This window comes from Thamnophis elegans, chromosome 2 (assembly GCF_009769535.1).
Source record: "Thamnophis elegans isolate rThaEle1 chromosome 2, rThaEle1.pri, whole genome shotgun sequence".
In the NCBI taxonomy this organism is placed as follows: domain Eukaryota; kingdom Metazoa; phylum Chordata; class Lepidosauria; order Squamata; family Colubridae; genus Thamnophis; species Thamnophis elegans.
In genome coordinates this window covers 130,159,895-130,173,523 of record NC_045542.1, presented here as the reverse complement: position 1 = coordinate 130,173,523, position 13,629 = coordinate 130,159,895, and the positions used below count along the sequence as shown (strand labels likewise).

The 13,629-nt window shown below is 40.3% G+C and overlaps 1 protein-coding gene across 1 annotated transcript in view; it reads right to left on the bottom strand.

Moving 5' to 3' along the window:
* The window catches only part of PDZRN3 (PDZ domain containing ring finger 3), a 219,060-nt gene extending 205,687 nt beyond the window's left edge, over nucleotides 1–13,373 (bottom strand). Inside the window, exon 1 of the mRNA XM_032212346.1 lies at nucleotides 12,293–13,373. Within this exon, the coding sequence (XP_032068237.1) occupies nucleotides 12,293–13,012 (720 nt within the window). The 5' untranslated portion in view covers nucleotides 13,013–13,373. The remainder of the gene's footprint in view (nucleotides 1–12,292) is intronic.
* Between the last annotated feature and the right edge of the window lie 256 nt (nucleotides 13,374–13,629).

Sequence of the window (13,629 nt, the reverse complement as noted above, 5' to 3'; positions counted from 1 at the left end):
AGAAATAACAGAACTGTCTGGAATTCAAGGCTTGATTCAAGTCCTTTGGGCAGTTAGTCTAATGAAAACAGACTGGAGTTATACATACTAGTTCCAGATCATCAAAATGATCAGCATTTGAGTACACTATAAAAATATATGGGTATGCAAAATGTGTGCATAATAATCCATGGATCTTTACTATTAGCTTCTGATCATCACATTCTCACACACCTTGTTTATGAATATGGTTCCCACAAAACATTGAAATTCTAGATATTCTAATTTTAGCCTAACTCAAATTATTAGCTGAAATGGTTAAACTTATTTCAAATCCATCAGTTATATTTCAAGCTCACACTTATCAAACCCATAGTGTCTACAGTGTGCAAGTAATGGAAAATAATCACATAGGAAAATAGTAAAAAAAAAGTTATGATTCTGCATAGAATTTAATCAAACATTTTCCAAGCTTTCATAATTAATTAATGCCATAAATTACAATTGTTCTGTAATAATGTGACAAAGATGTTTTAGACTTTAAGAGACCAGATTTCAACAATGTAAGAGAGATAATAATAAGGATTCCATGGGTGGAAATCTTAATGGGAAAAATGATACAGGATGCTTGGGATACTTTGAAAATGAGATAATAAAGGTCCAAACAAAAACAATACTACTGAAAATTTAAAAACCAACGACTCCAGATGAGACCAGCATGGCTGCACAAAGAACTTTGGGGCATAAAGTAAAAAAGTAAAAAAATGGAAAGAGGGACATAAAACTAGAGCAGAATATCAGCAAATGAATCTTTGAATCTGCAAAGACAGTCAGGAAAGCTAACGCTCAGAATGAACTAAGAGTTGCAAAAAAATGCCAAAAATAACAACAAAGAAAGTTATATTTCAATAAAAAAGGAACAAAAAGAAAATCAAGTTAATGGTTGGTACACCAATGGGAGAAAATGGCAAACAGAGGATGGGCAGCATGGAGAAAGAAGAACTGCTTAATTCCCTCCTTGCATCTGTCTTTACACAAAAGAAAAAAAATAGCCCAATCTATCAAAAGCAGCACTGTAGGAAACAGAACAAAAATGTGGGTCAAAATAGGGATTGACAAGAGAATATCTATTTGTTTTTGATTAGTTCAAATTTCTGCGACTAGATGGTTTACATCCCAGGGTATTGGAGGAGCTAGCTAATGTGATCTCAGAATCGCAGAATGACATCTTTCAGAGCTCCTGGAGAATTTCTAGAGGACTGGAAAAGTGCTGATGTGGTTCCAACATTCATAAAGCTTTTTAAAAAAGTGGATCCAAGAAACTACAGACCAATAAGTTTGTTAGATCGGGTAATGGATAGGCACACACAGGCTAACGGTAACAACAGCTCTTTATTAAATGCAACAAGTGAGAACAATCCAGTGAAGGTTGAGTCTGACAGCAGCCCTTTTATAGGGAGCTGTCAGACCCTTCGACCAATGAGATTAAACCTCTGTTCCTACTGGATCTTGGTGGAAACCACTATAGTTGAAGCTAGTATGTAACACCCCTCCCCTCTTAGATGGAACAATCCTACTGGTCACGTAGTCACACAGTGCAAATTATACGGTCAAGAATGAGTTCGTCTAGGTATCAGAACTTGCAGTATTCTGCAGCCTTTTTGTAGCGCCGCAATGTACTCGTTGATTGATTCACCTTTCCACTGGTTGCAAATGTTAAATTCATGCCAGCGAACGTGCTTAGACAGCTTGGGAGTGTAGTGGGTCCTTAGCGTCTGCTGGAGCATGGACCAAGAGACCGATTTTAGCGACGTTGATTCTGACAGGTCTTTGGCAGTTTTGAACACTTCCCGTCCACAGTAATCGAGGAACATGTTCTTCTTGCAGCCTTCAGAAAGGCCCATGAGGTCGTTGGCCTCGAGGAAACAGTCAAAATGTAGCATATACAAGTCCCAGTGCTCAGTGACTGGATCATATGGAGTCAGTGGGGCATGCATGGCCATTTTGTGTCCTGAGGGTGTTTTGAGTTTGCCGGTCAAAATGGCTGCTCAAAGCCGCGCTGAGCTCCAGGCTGGATGTACTTGCTGGATTGCTACCCTCTTTTTTGGTTCGCCTAGTTGCCTTCCAATCCCACCTTCGTCACCAGTATTAGATCGGATAATGGATAGGCATACACAGGCTAACGGTAACAACAGCTCTTTATTAAATGCAACAAGTGAGAACAATCCAGCGAAGGTTGAATTTGACAGCAGCCCTTTTATAGGGAGCTGTCAGACCCTTCGACCAATGAGATTTAAACCTCTGTCCCCACCAGAACAGAAGACCTTCGGGGAAACCACTATAGTTGAAGCTGGTATGTAACACAGCTTGACATCAATACCTGGAAAAATCCTGGAAAACATAATCAAACAGCAGGTTTGTAAGCAACTAGAAAGGAACAAGGTGATTACTGGAGTTCAGCATGGATATATTAAAAACAGATCATGCCAGACAAATCTTATTGTCTTCTTTGAGAAAGCAACTAAAGAGTAGATCAGGGAAATGCTGGGGATATAATATACTTGAAGTCAGTAAAGAATTTGACAAAGTAGACCACAACCTCCTTCTTGGTATGACAGAACAATGTGACATAGACAGTATCATCAGTATTCCAGTTGGATGACCAATAGGCATCGATTTATTCTCCATAGCACCTGAGGGAAGGAAAGAAGCAATGTGTGGAAGCTTGTCAAATGGACACCTGGAAATAAGGAGGAATTTCCTGAATTGAGAACAATTAATCAGTGGAAAAGCTTGCCTTCCTGATTGTTGGAGGTTTTCAAAAAAAGATTGGACAACCATTTGTCTGGGATGTTAATAGACACCTGACCTGGCCAGGGGTTGGACTAAAAGAGCTTCAAGATCCTATTATATTTCTTTTTCTTTTTGCATGTTAATAATGAAACTGTCAGTCAAGTTATATTAATACTAAGAAATATTCTGTAAGCTGAAGGGTCACATATTTTCCTGTCACTGCTTTGAATGAAAAGGAAAGAGAGCTAAAATCAGCTAATAAACATTACAGATTCTTAGAAATTCCTACTAACTTGTAAAATTGTACAGCAAAGTAGACTTTGGAAAATACTACTAAGTTAGACTTCAAAGAACAATGCATCATAATGCCTCAAGTTAAATTATATGTAAATATCACTGATTTCATCAGGATTCTTTTTCATATAAGCTAAACATGTTTATACTGTATCTCACTCTCTGATACTGTGTATGTTCAAAATCCAGTCTGCAGAGAAACTCTGCTCTCTGCTCACTATAATTTATTGCATGCTTACCACTTTCAGAAGAAAAAAAGTAGACAAAAAGACAAAAACATCCAGTCCTAGGAGGCTGCTTTTATGATCTAGTAAGTTCAGAAAAGAAAACACACGGATGTCATTGTCACAAAGTCCTATCCTCTGTTTCCCATTGCTTGATGGAAGAAAAAAAGAACTATATTAATCAAGAAACCAATTCTAGATTTCATTTAGAATTGAAGCCATGATTAAAGCAGGGGAAAAATCTTTCCATTGCTACTTCTAATTCCAATGCTGCTATAAGAAAAGAACAAAATGGGAGTGTTATATAGTAACCAATTAAGTTTGGGAGAAAATGTTTAGCAAAGTTTTGTAAACATTGTTCGCATCAACTTTGCTATGTATCCTAATTTCATAACTGTTTGCATTTTAGCAGAATAATTGGAGAGGGGAGGAGGAAAACCCATATTGATAATTCTACCAGATGTGCTTTCAAAGCTGTGACAACTTTCTTGCCCCTCCAGAAATGAACATTTTTAAAGAATGCAGAAAGTGCTCCACTCTTCTAGTCTGACTAAATATCTTCTCTGTCAATCACACTGATTGTTAAGGAAAGATTTTTCTGCAAAATACCACCCCTACCCCCACCCAATTCAGATCATCTGATCCTGAAACAAATGGAATGTTTCTGGAATGTGGTCTTCCCACAGCTGAGTCAAACTCTTAAGAAATAATTCTGTATTCCAAGCTGACAATAATGGTTGTTTGGGAAAATAAAAATAAAAGAACAAACATTAAAACATGAACAGTTGTTTCAATGGCATCACCATTACTAAATAAACTGGTGGTAATAGGTATGTTCTAAGGCAGAGGTGTCAAACTCAAGGCCCAGGAACTGAATCCGGCCCTCAGAGTGCTTAGATCTGGCCTGCGGGGCTGCCCTGGAAATAGAAAAAGACTGGTCTGTGGTGCTTCTGCTAGGAAAATGGGCTCCAGAGCTGATTGATTTATTATTATTATTACATTTATATGCCGCCCTTTTCCCCGAAGGGGACCCATTTTCAGTGGTCATTGTTCCCTTCAACCCTCTGACAGTGAAAATGGAGCTTGGGAGCTGCATGCGTTTTCACTGCCAGATGGTTGCAGGAGGCTGTGGCAGCCAAAATTTGAGTTTGGGAGCCCGTTTTTGCTGATGGAGCACTTGAGCCACCACAAATACCCACAACACGAGTGACGGTGAGTTGGCCATAACCACCCTGGCCCCCCAAGGTCAAACACAACCCTTATGTGGAATGGAATCGAGTTTATACCCCTTTTCTAAGGGATGAATTGAACCTATTATGAGTTCCTTTTGCAGCCTCCAAAGTGAGACAATTAGCAGTGGGTTTTTTCTTTTTTGCTTCCTTATGTGCTTGCTTGTTTCTATTTTTAGAGTTGTGAGATTTTAAGATACCAAATGGGAAATTGTGCCCTTGTACAGGCTGAAGTCCCTCATTCTACCACTTAAAACTCTCAAACCCCTCTTCACAAAGCTTCTATTACTTGAGTTTTTACTTAAATAATTTGTGGTGTATACCAGATCTAAAAAGCCTTCTGGATCTCTAGGTAAGAAAAGTTGTATGCCCTTATATTTTATTATTATTTGACATTTATTTATTAAATGTATAAGACCACCTTATCAAAAGCAGAGAACAGCTACTGTTCACATTGCGTAAACAACATTATGCAAAGTTGAGAACCAATGAAAAGCAGTAAGTTAAAAAAAGTTAAAAAAAAGTAAAAAAAAAACTACAGAAAGTTTAACATTCAAAAAATAAAAACAACAGAAAAAATAAAGAGCATCTATGTAGGTCCAGCCAACACCAACATACCTCCTATACTCACCTCTCGTACCTCCTATACTCATAAACAAACTATAATTGTTTCCACTAAGTCATTACACCTTTTCAGACATTGACTTTTGTTCTTTAAATTTGTAGTCTTTTTTTCCCCCCAGGAGCCGATCAATGTCTTCCAACAATAACGTTCTCCCTTTCTCCCTTCCTTTAAGTCCATTCACTCTTCCTTCATATATTACTTCTGGGGTCCAATTCAAACTTTTGAATATCACCCTATAAGGTTCAGCTAATAAGAATTTTCAAGACAGTCAAACATCAGTTATTTTGACCTGTCTTATGAGTTTTCAGAGACAAGTATGCTGAGAGCACCTTCTCCAAGTAGACTGGGGGCTTGATGATGCCTTTTCTCTTGTGCCGCCCACGTTCTGGAATACATTATCTCCCACAGTAGAGTAAATAGTATTGAAGAAGGCATTTCAATAACTGCATTTTTACAGAATGTTTGTTTATGCTATCTTAGCCACGCCATATATTGGGATGTTGCTAATTTGATGGAATTTCTAATAGTCCCCAGAAAGATGGAATGGAAATAAGACTTGCAAAAGAGCTATCTCAGCTTAGGGGAGAGAGAAAACATGAGAATGAGACTCAAAGCAACTCCATCTTTATTGTGCTAGGTAAAGCTTAGAGCTTTCGACAACTCCAGAAAGAACTTTCTATTCCTTGCTTTTATATAATTTATTTTAGATTTTGTTATATTTTTGCAAATGGTCATGAAGTGGGCAAGATATAAATAAGCACTTTTTGGGGAATTCATTTTTTAATTAATTTATTCTACTACAAAACTAGATCAAATCAATGTACTGATTTTATACCAGTCACTTAATTTTGCATTCAAGCCACATTCGTTCCACATTTGTTCACCTTTGCGTCAACTGAATTCAACTAAACTTCTCTGACAAACCCATTTCTCACTTCCATTGGTAGAAGATGTATGCTCCTCTACACAACTGGGTTTGCCTTTTACTTAATTGCAACAGACCACAAACTATCTAATATATTTCTACCACCATTCGTGCATTTTAACATTCTACCACAGTATACAAATTTATCTATTTGTTCACCTTGCAATCATTCACTCATTTTTTTTCTTGTCAAATGCAGCTTCATATTTGATAGCTAATCTCATATTCCATAATCCTTATTGCATCAATCTATTTAACATGGAACATAAAAAAATAAATTAACTATCATTTGGGTTCTCAGTAACACTGCGTAAAAATTTCACACAGTCACAACTTCAACCATCACTTCTATACCATCACCACAAACAAACCTTATTATATTGATTCAAATATTCATTAAATATCCAAGAGGGACATTATGTCTTCCCTTGACTTGATGGGACAAAAATAAAGAAAATTATTAAAGTATAACCTTATAACCTCCACACTGAAGCAGACAGTATCACTGTTTATACCATGAATAAAGATGGGGGAGAGATTTCACTGCATATGATACCACCTTTTTAGCTATGTTTTGGGATAAATATTTCACGGAGACATTATTTTTATTTCCTGATGTTATTTAAATACTTGCATATGCATAATTTGCAATTACATGTAGTCCTCAACATACAACCACAATTGAGAACAACATTTGTTGTTTAACAAGAAAGTTGTTAAATGACTTTTGCCCCATTTTTTGCCACATTTGTTAAGTAAATCACAGCTGCTAGCAACAGAGCTGTTAAGTGAATCTGGCATCCCCATTGTCTTTGCTTGTCAGTAGGTAACAAAATGTGATAACATGACCCATGTAGGGATACTACAACCATCATAAATACGTGCCAATTTCCAAGTGCTTGAAATTTGATCATGTGACCACTGAATGCTGCAACAGTCATGTGAAAAGCAGTCATAAGTCACTTTTTCAGTACCATTGTAACTTGTTCCTAGGCAAGGACTTCCCATCTTTTCAATTTATGCTTTATTTTCCTAATACAATTATATATATGCATTATTCATGGGCATCTTAAGTCATAACCTAAGAAAATGCAACATTGATCCTCTCTCACACTCAAAAATATATATTTAAAAAGAAACTATATTTTTATAGCTCAATTGTACATTGACTGTTTTAAAACTAATAAGCACAGCAAACACAATACTAACAGCTGCCCTTGGGACAATTAGTATTTTATATAAGCTTATTTTGACATGGTGCAACATGGTGGGCTTATGAATGAAACCGTTTTACATTAACTGCTGCAAAATATCTTAGTATCACTCTAATCCCCGAGCCAGTATGCCTGCCTGCCATTTGTTTATAACTTTGCCCTTTGCTGCACATAACTATGTTGACATCGCGGTCTGATTAAATAATCCAGGGATCAAAATACTGGAAACCTGCCATCCTTTCACTCCCCACACAGGCGAGAAAGGAGAACAGATCTGTAGCCATGCTGTCTTTTGACTCTGTATTTCTTCAATGTTTAAAGATGTATATTTTCTAATTGCACTTCTTTTGGCCGAAATTGTTAACCTTGGAAAGTTGCCCAACAGGCTGTGAAAGACATGTAATTGATTGAAGACTGTGCCACACTTTTATGGTGACTTGACACCTTTGGGCTTTCTGCAGATTACATGCTGCCTTTTTCTGAAAACTGCATAACAGCCTTTTTGTGGGCAGGCTGAAAACAAACAGTCATATTATCCAGCTGTGCCCATAAATCTGATGAAAACATTGCTGCACGCTATCGAAGACTTTAAACAAGAAAATAGCAAGTGTCCAGTTGGGTAATATAATAATGCCCCAGCCCTGTTACAAGACCAAAAGTCAATTCAGACATTACATGTTCCAATGATGAGGTCATTCCCTGTCTGCATACTTACGAAAACAGATTGAGAAATGCATATAGCTTTTTGCTCAAAATTTCAGAATGGGATCTTTAAGATCGAATTCTATTATTCCAATATGCTAATAAAACACTTATAAGAAACTACAAAAGCTATCTGCATTTTAACACCTTAACAGGTATCCAAATTCTAGATCCAGGTATTCAGACACTGGTTTTATGGCAAGAGTTAACATGAAAGAAAGTAACTGCAAGCCATCCAGAGCCACTGATTGAGATGGGCGGCATAGAAATGGAACAAATTAATAAATAAAGTAGAATGCAGATCCCAAAACAAATCAGCAATTGAGGCTCATATTGTGGGACAGAGCAGAAATATAAATTTCAAAAGGGGAAAGATACTAATATATGATTAGTGTATAGATAATAATAATATTACATTTGGTAAGAAAGTTTGGTTTTCATTTAGGTATCCAGGTTAGGGAGCCAAAAGAGAAGAGCTTGGTGGTATACCCTAGCTTGGATTAAAGAAATACCAGGAAACAAAAAGTTTCATATTAACATCAAAGTCATCAGATTAGTATCAGCAGTATACAAATAAGGGTACAGTAGAACCTCTATGAACGCTTCTGACCTTGACCAAATTGGGTTCCGAACAAAAAAAATCACTTTTTTTTCATGGCCGATTTCCCCTTCCGTGCCAATTTTTTTGTATGTGCCAAATTTCCAAAATTAGGTTCAGGTCATGACCAAATTGGGTTGCGACCAAAGTTATGGAAAAAATTATGGTCATGACCATAGGTTCTACTGTATGGAATTCCACAGAATAGGAAACTTTAAAAAATGTGAACATAAAGTTGTATGTTGAAAATGAATGCAGATCCTGAATGTTACAGCTCACTGAATTTTCCCCATGGATTTAGTTTTACAAGGGGACCACAATAATGACTGAGGTTTGCTGGATTACCATCAAGTCACATTGGTATAGTCTTAGCTATCCCACAGTCCACAATGTAAATGAGCAATATGGGACAATTACTTCTTGGACTCTCACAATATTGACTTTTTCTAGTAAGTATGATTGGATTGAAAGTTTATTTAAAACAGTTCCTTAAGAGCTGCCAATCTTACTGGGGGAAGCAAGTTGAAGAAACTTCAGGTTTCTGGCCATTTGTTTCCTTTTTCTCTCACATAAGAACTCAACACATATTACCTTGATCTGAAACCACAGTTCTTTATATATTTTAAAATTAGTAGCAACCCAAATAGTGAAGACCTAACCCAGATATGGAGAACCGTATCCTACCCCATCTTCTACTGGTATAATGCAGGTAGTCAGCTACCTGAAGAAAGCTATATAATCTCCCCACAGTCTTCTCTTCTCCATGCACCCAACATTTGCAACCATTCCTTCTGTTTTCTTACAAACCTTTTAGCATCCTGGTTGTCCTCCTAGGACTGTGATGGCAAACCTATGGTACACGTGCCCAAAGTGGTATGCGGAACCATGTTGCCTGGCACGCGCGGCATCACCGATTCCTCTTCTGGGTTTCTGGTGCACATGCACATGCAATGATCAGCTGGCCTTCGTGCATGTGGCAGTGCTGGAAAATGGAAAAGCTGGTCTTCTGTTTTCCAGTGTGAGCATGCGTGCTGGCAGCTGACTGTTATACGTGCATGCGCACCAATAACCCAGAAGACTAGCTGGCTGGTGTGCATGTGCATGCCAGAAACTGGACGTTCATTTTTTGGCACACACATGTCCCCTGGGTAGCTCCTCTCCCAGGTTGTGGCCCCAAAGAGCATGCGCAAGTAGCACTCAGTGCCAGAAGGGTTCGCCATCACTGTCCTAGGACATGCTCCAGTTTGTCACCATCTCTCCTAAAATATGTGGCCAAATATACGTAATATACTCAGAGCTAGGCAAAGCCATTTTTCTTTTACCAGGAATGTCACATTTTGTACTCAGTAGGCTAGAATGAGAAATCAAAGAAACATCTTAGAAGGAAATACTGAGACATGTCTGTTCTGCTGCTGTCAAGAAAACTACACCAATTCTTCCATTACTGTGTTGTATTCCACTGCATCTTCCTTGGTTGTTGTTGTTTTTTAGTGTGTTTACAAATATTTAATGATATGAGTATTTTCCATCAAGTCAGAGAACATTAGTTATGGGCAACTTTGGAGCTAAATAATTAAGAATCAATGTTCACAAGATTCCCATTAAAGTTACACTTCCTTTCTCTAAGGGTTTTGAAGTGAAAAGATAGATCATTCTTTTGGGTAGCACTGAATCAAGAGATTTTTGCAAGCTACAAGGGACAAACTCCATTTTATCATTCTTGCTTTCTCAAGATCCTAAAACAGATTTCACATGTGCCTTTGGTAATAGATGAACTTAGATATGTTAATGGACAGCCACACTCTGTAACATAATGAGAAACAGCTGTTACCAAAGCTACATGGTGATCTGTCTACATAATTACCAATTCCTGCTATCACCTCTAAGTGATATCATCCCAACTGCAGTATCAACATTCCCTTTTGGAGAGAAGCGAAAAAGGAAATGCTGATCTGGGTTATCTTTTATTTTCCTTAAGAGAGCTCCATTTATGCTTTCGCTTTTATTTATTTACTAATTGATTCTATTTATATACACTGTAATCTGCATGAACTCCTGGTGGTTTACAGCAATAAATGCTGATGGCCTTAAGGATTATCTAGGGAACTCTAGTAAGTTTTTACATTTAAGAGAAAATATATGTAATTTGCCCAAATGATCATAAATGAATAAAAAAGCTAGCCTTTTGAATATCCATGCCTTCATTTCAAGAGATTTCTTGAAGTCTTTTTCCTTCTATGATCAAAACATTGAAGTATTTCAAACTCTCTACTAACTCTATTCCCCAATCCGGGTCTCTGAATGAGTAGACTTTGACTTCCATAATTCCCAGCCACCGCTCAACTTTGCTAGAGATGGGGAAAACTGCAAAACTCCTAAAAATCCATCATGATTGAAGAAACTGTCATTTCAAGGGAGAAAAAAGACACGTGTTCAATAAGAGGTGTCTACAATAAAACTTAATTGTGTAAAAGAAATCCACAAAGGCAATTTTTTGTGGATATAAGATGAGTTGCACTTGCATCATTCCCCCCCCCCCAAAAAAAAACAACAGTACCAGAAAAAGCAAAGGAACTTGGTAGAGGTTCTTAAACTCTGATTAAACATCATCCACCACCACCCACCAAATCTCTGCTTTGCAGGTCCTATTTCTCCTAAGTTAGTGGAGAGCAGCTTAGCTGTAAATATTTGCCCTTCACGCTGAGCCCACCAGCTGGCTGAAACTGCAGCTGACAGATATGTCTGTAAAGAAGGGAGAGTTAGAGGGAGGCTGGAGGGGGCTAAACAAATTTCAAAGAAAAGAGACAAGAGAGCTCTCCCCTCCTCCAACTCTCGCTAATAAGGAAAAGAGAAGAAAATAAACAACAAATATCCTGTCTCCTCACTCTTCCTTCTGCCTTGATTTGTTTGCTGATTCCCAAGTTACAGATACAGGATGCCAAAAGTCTGGCATTCGTATGGCAACCTCAGGGTCTTGTTTTGTTTCTTCCCACACCCCAAGAGGGATGTTTCCTCTCACCAAAACATTTGGGCCAAACTATTCTTGACCCCACTCGAATGCAAAGGCCTGGCACATTTGGAGGCGACCACATTCAAAAGAGTTTATCCTGCAGGGATGAATATGGGAGGTACATAAAAGGGGCCAGAACATTTGGTATGTAATGTTTGGAAAGAAAGAGGGGGAGGGAGGCAAGGGGAGAGAGAGGGGAGGGGAGAAAAGGAGGGAGGGAGAGAGAGGAGAGAGAGATGGAAAGGAAGGATTTTAAAAAAACACGAAATACTGTGTTGTGTAACCAAGCTTTCCATAACTGGGGCATCCCACAGATATGAATAGCAAAAGAGATTTCTGAGAAAGCTACCCACACAGGCCTCCAGGTAGCTGAAAAGCTCACATAGCTGCAGAGCAATCCTATCTACCAATGCTCAGAAGTGAATGCTGAAGGATGCAACTTTAGGATTAGGGTTTAAGGTTAGGGTTGGTGTACTCGCTTTCTAAGGGCCACGGGCCACTTGATTAGATCCAAAGACATAGGTGGCAGTCTTTAAGACACCGTAAGGCTGCCCCCACCCCCTCTCTCTGGGGCGCCCCATGAGAGGCCAAGTGACTTCAGAAAAAAAAAGGGGGTGGAAGGGAGAGAAGTAGCCGGAGGGGAGGGGGGTGTCACAATGCCGCCCGCCTGTCGGAAGGGGAGCGGGGAGTCGCACTCACCTTGCTGGGCGAAAAGGCGGCCAGGCTACGGCCGAGCGAGTCGAGGCGGGCGCTGTATTCGGTGAACTTCTTCTGGTAGCGCAGCGCTGTCATCTGGAGCTCGAGCTGCACGGCCGAGAGCTGCGAGAGGAGCGACTTCTCCCGCTTGCCGGCCCGCAGCGCCTCTTTCTTCAGCTCCTTCTCCAGGCCGGCCAGTTTGGCTTGGAGGGCGCCGTTGTGCGCCTTGAGCGCCTGCAGGCAGCAGTGGGAGCCGGCCTTGCGCTCGCGATGGGTGAGCACCAAGCCGCAGCCTTGCTCGCAGATCCCCACCGGCCGGGCCTCGCAGCTCTCGCGCATATGCGCGTCCACGTCGCGCAAGTTGAGCACTTCGGTGCAGCCCTTATGGCGGCACTTCGCCGGCGAGTAGTCGCACATCTCGGCGTGCTCGGCCAAATGCTGCAGCTTGACCACCTTCTCGCAACCCCGCTCGCAGTTGGCGCACTTGATGTCCAGCTTGAGGATGAGGCTCTTCAAGGGCAGGACGTGGTTCAGCTCCTTGGTGGACATCCGCTGGCACTTCACCGGGCAGCTGCCTTGTTGCACGACCCACGGCAGGACGCAGCCGGCGCAGAACACATGACCGCAAGGGGTGGTGAGAGGGTCCTCCAAAACTTTGTTGCACAGATTGCATTTGAAGTCGGGATCCACGTCCCCGTTGAAGCGATCCAGTTCAAAACCCATTGCTCTCCGCCTTCGGTGACCGCAAGGCAAACGCCTCCGTCCGTCCGTTCAACCCGAGCGCACGGACCCACCCAAACTCCCCCACTTCTCTGGGGTGAGAAATAAGATGAAGCCGCGATTTAATCAACTAGTTTTATATATTTAAAAAAAACCCCAAGCGTTCCAAATCACACGGTGTCCGAGGAGAGGGGGGGGGAAGGGGAAAACAAAAAGAAAATCTTCCTTCGAGAGAAGAAAAAGCCCCAACTGCAGAGGTCACCGGACATTTATTCTCACCGCTCTCCTCTCTCATTCCTTGCGAGGCACGAGGAGCAGCCCAGACTGGCTGACTGCGGGCTGTCTACTGGCTGAACTAATTGCCTCAGACTTCCTTGCAAAGGCTGGTGAGGAATCCTCTACCGCATTGATCCTAGTTAAAGCGCAGAGCTTCCTTCGCCCACCTCCCTTCCCTCCTTCCCCTCACGCAAGGCCTTTCCCAAACCCCTCCTGCTCTCGCCTTTTTTGGCTGGGTTTAGCTTCTCCTTTTTCTTTTTTTTTTTAAGAAAGAGAGAGAGAGAGAGATTCGGACGGGAGAGGCCTGATTCCCTGAAGCTGAGAATGCTGTTTATTCATGAGCA